Below are 4,099 nucleotides of genomic sequence, written 5' to 3'. Positions count from 1 at the left end.
GCATCAGTGTTGAAAATGAGATTTTTGCAGTCGCAGTAACGGGAATTTTAGGCATCTAAGAAATTGCCACGAAAATATAATATCTATCTATCTATCTATCTATATATATATATATATATATACTCTAATATTGATTTTGGGTGAAATATGACAATTGAAATATGGCACTCAGTCATAATATAGTGCTCTATCCATGAAATATGTTTAGATTTCGTCTGTTTAAATGATTGCACTCATTCAGGTCATATATAAAGTCTAGGCTTACATTATATTACGTTTATATGTTTTATATATGTATATATGTTATGTACAAATAGGTTTCCATTTTCAAACTCAGCTTTTCATTAATAAACACCATCAGATAGTCATACTTTTTACTGTTACTATGGTTACCTTACACTTCTGCACAGCATCAAACCAAGAAGCTCTAAAAAACTTGTACCTACTTTGCAACTGACGATTTACGACGTCAGTTCGGGCGTTGCGACGTGCTGTCTCGTTTTGCGGCAGGTCGCTCTCTGAAGTTCAGAAGCCAGCATAACAACACATGAGTCTGACATTAGCAGTCAGTGGTGATTGAAGTTATGATTATAGACGCTCGCAACACAGGATCTTAGCAGAGGAAATGGTAAGTAATCCCTCCTTCACTTTAACACAGTCTGACGGGATTTTATCGCTTTTAATAAGTCATTTAGAAGCAAAGTAGATGTAGCATTAGCACACTGCTAACTGATAGTGACTTTCAGTGCTGTTACTGACTGACTGTCTAAACAAATCATTCGTGTTTGTAGATATTTGACATATAAATACATTTTGACATACGTACAAAACCTGTTTTGTTTATGTTTATATGTCATCTTCACAATATAAAACATGAAGCTTCAAGTGAAACTTTTGCAATCTGGATATGAGTTAATATTGTCTGCCACTGTAAATTGTGAGAACTGTGAGATATGATTATGATACATGAAATCAATGCTGTGGATGAGAAATAGTCTGTATATAAGGGATGTGTTGTGATTGACGTGTCTGATGCGTGGTTGCATTAAATAATGCAAATTGCCTCTCAATTAATGCAAATTGCCCAATCAAGGATTCTTGTTGTATGTGTTTTAGGCTAGTACCATGGTGGCCGTGGGCCTTACCCTGGCAGCAGCAGGGTTTGCAGGTATGATTCCAACAGAATATGAGAAATCTGCACAGGAACATGATACATTTCCATCCGTTGATTAATTAAGCCTGATTGTTTTCTAATTGTTTCCATTTTTACAGGTCGCTATGCAATGCAAGCTATGAAGCATATGGAGCCACAAGTGAAACAAGCTCTGGAAGCATCCACATCTGCAAGTTATATTTTTCATATCATATAATCCATATTTTATCTCAATAAACTCATACAATTGTATTTTAACAAACGCAAATGATATATGTGTGACAGGCTTTTGGTAGCGGATACTACAGAGGTGGTTTTGAACCAAAGATGGCCAAGAGAGAAGCTTCCCTTATTCTTGGCATCAGGTAGTCTGTTTTCACGAATGATGTATTTGTCAATGAGAAAAATATCTTGTTATACTCTGAAACTGCTCATTTTAAGTTTACATATAGCCTATATTTGCGCAAAATAATACACATATTTAATACATTATAATCACTGTGTTATCAGAGGATACATGTGTTTTAATATATAATAAAAATAGATATAATGTATACAATTTTTTTAGATCCCTATTTCCGTTTTCCACCCTGTTGATATGTACTTTGTTTCACTGAAATGTCCACCCTGTTAGTCTGAATTTAAAGGGATATCAATTAACCCCCGACACATCTTACAGTTACGTGATGCGTTTCTGGTCTCAAATTGTAGCTTTTTACTTCTTACAGTTTCTAAATGTGTGCATTTCTGTCATGATGGTTCTTTTCCATAACACTGAATGTTGTAACAAAGGTAATAAAGAGTTGGTTATTATTATTAAGTCTCTTTCCGGCTCAGACTGAATTGGTTAAGCTTATGGGGCTGTCACGTGATGAACGAACGTCTCAAACCCGAAGACTCGAGAGATGAACTAATCAATTCTCTTTCCGGCTCAGACTGCATTGGTTAAGCTTATGGGGCTGTCACGTGGTGAACGAACGACTCGAAAAACCCGAAGACTCGAAACAGGTGAACTACTTGACTAATTCCAGTACAGAACCTATAGGATGTTGCGCATTCGCGACTGAACGAATCACTGCCCGAGACGACTCGTTCTTCCCGAGTCACATTAAAGATTCGTTCAAAATGAACGAATCGTTCAAGAACGACCCAACACTACACAGAACTACAGCTGTTTATTTTACACCATCTTCATTGCTTCCAGTTAGAATCCACCCTGTTACACAACACTCTAAAATATATTACAGTGTGGTTGTTGTTTTTTTTCAACCGTTATTTTACATTTCATAATTCAAATGTAAAATTTGCTTAATTTTACTTGACATCATTTACATGTCCACCATGTTAGGTTCCATCCTATTACACAACACTCTTAACACCGTGTCTACACCGGACGCAACAGCTAAAGTCTGTCTACACTGGACATGACAAAACGACTGTTAAAAATAATTTGAACTTTGTGTCAGTACGTCATAAATTGAATGCAGCATTAGTTTACTGTCGGGGATTTGTTGTCGCGCATCACTGATTATAATGGATTCTATTGTATTTTGTCGCACCGCGCCATTTGCATCCAGTGTAGACACAGTGTAAAATATATTACTAAGGTTGATGTTTTTTTTCAACCCTGTTGTTCCACATTTTATAATTTATATCTAAAATCTGCTTAATTTTATTTTACATCAATTATATTTGCACGTTAGGTTCCAATCTGTTACACAACACTCTTAAGATATATTACAGTGCGGTGGTTTTTAATTGTAATCAGGGAATATTGTAAGTTTCATCCTGTTACACAATAGCGTATATTACGATGTAGTTGATTTTAATAAGTCATTAATTTGAAATCAAGGAATATGTCCAACTGTCGAAGTAGACACTTGAGTGTTTCTTCAAACCTGTTATTCCACATTTCATAATTTCTATCTACAATCTGTTTAATCTTACTTTATATATCATTTACATTTCCACCATGTTAGGCTCCATCCTGTTACACAACAGTGTTTATTACAGTGTAGTTGTTTTCAATAAGCACGTTAGGTTCCAATCTGTTACACAACACTCTTAAGATATATTACAGTGCGGTGGTTTTTAATTGTAATCAGGGAATATTGTAAGTTTCATCCTGTTACACAATAGCGTATATTACGATGTAGTTGATTTTAATAAGTCATTAATTTGAAATCAAGGAATATGTCCAACTGTCGAAGTAGACACTTGAGTGTTTCTTCAAACCTGTTATTCCACATTTCATAATTTCTATCTACAATCTGTTTAATCTTACTTTATATCATTTACATTTCCACCATGTTAGGCTCCATCCTGTTACACAACAGTGTTTATTACAGTGTAGTTGTTTTCAATAACAGTCATTAATTTGTATTTAAGGAATATGTATAACTGTCAAAGAAGAAATGTAAATGTTTCTTCAACCCTGTTATTCCACTTTTCATGATTTATTTCTTAATTTACGTCATGCACATTTCCAACATATTTGGTTCCACCCTGTTACACAACAGTGTAGAATATCTTACAGAGTAGCTGTTTTTAATAAAGGTCATTGATTTATAATCAGATGATGAGGTGGAAATTTGAGTATTCATCCCTGTGATACCACATTTATGTATTTCCAAAACATTTTCACTGTTAAGTTTCACTTTAAGTTCTATCCTGTTACACAAAAATGTAGAATATTGTATTGTAGTTTTTAATAACGTAATTTTGTAATGTACATAAAACTAGAAATTTGAGTGTTTTTCAACCCTCTTCACATTTAATTTATTTCAAAACTCTGCTTAATCTTACTTTACAGCTTTTACATTTCCACCTAGTTCCACCACTACACAACAGTTTAGAATATATTACATTGTAGTTGTTATTAGTAATGCTCATTAATTTGAAGTCAGAGAATATGTACAGCTGACAATGTTGCAATTTGAGTGGGGG

General features: G+C 34.3%; 1 protein-coding gene across 1 annotated transcript in view; it reads left to right on the top strand.

Moving 5' to 3' along the window:
- Nucleotides 1-498: 498 nt before the first annotated feature.
- LOC107747923 (mitochondrial import inner membrane translocase subunit TIM14-like) overlaps nucleotides 499-4,099 on the top strand; it is a 4,566-nt gene continuing 965 nt past the window's right edge. The window contains exons 1-4 of the mRNA XM_016562535.1: nucleotides 499-628; nucleotides 1,117-1,168; nucleotides 1,273-1,343; nucleotides 1,439-1,518. Coding sequence (XP_016418021.1) covers nucleotides 626-628; nucleotides 1,117-1,168; nucleotides 1,273-1,343; nucleotides 1,439-1,518 — 206 coding nt within the window. The 5' untranslated portion in view covers nucleotides 499-625. The remainder of the gene's footprint in view (nucleotides 629-1,116; nucleotides 1,169-1,272; nucleotides 1,344-1,438; nucleotides 1,519-4,099) is intronic.

This window comes from Sinocyclocheilus rhinocerous, unplaced genomic scaffold, assembly GCF_001515625.1.
Source record: "Sinocyclocheilus rhinocerous isolate Xijiao unplaced genomic scaffold, SAMN03320098_v1.1 scaffold1191, whole genome shotgun sequence".
Classification (NCBI taxonomy): domain Eukaryota; kingdom Metazoa; phylum Chordata; class Actinopteri; order Cypriniformes; family Cyprinidae; genus Sinocyclocheilus; species Sinocyclocheilus rhinocerous.
This window is presented reverse-complemented; position numbering and strand designations above follow the sequence as displayed.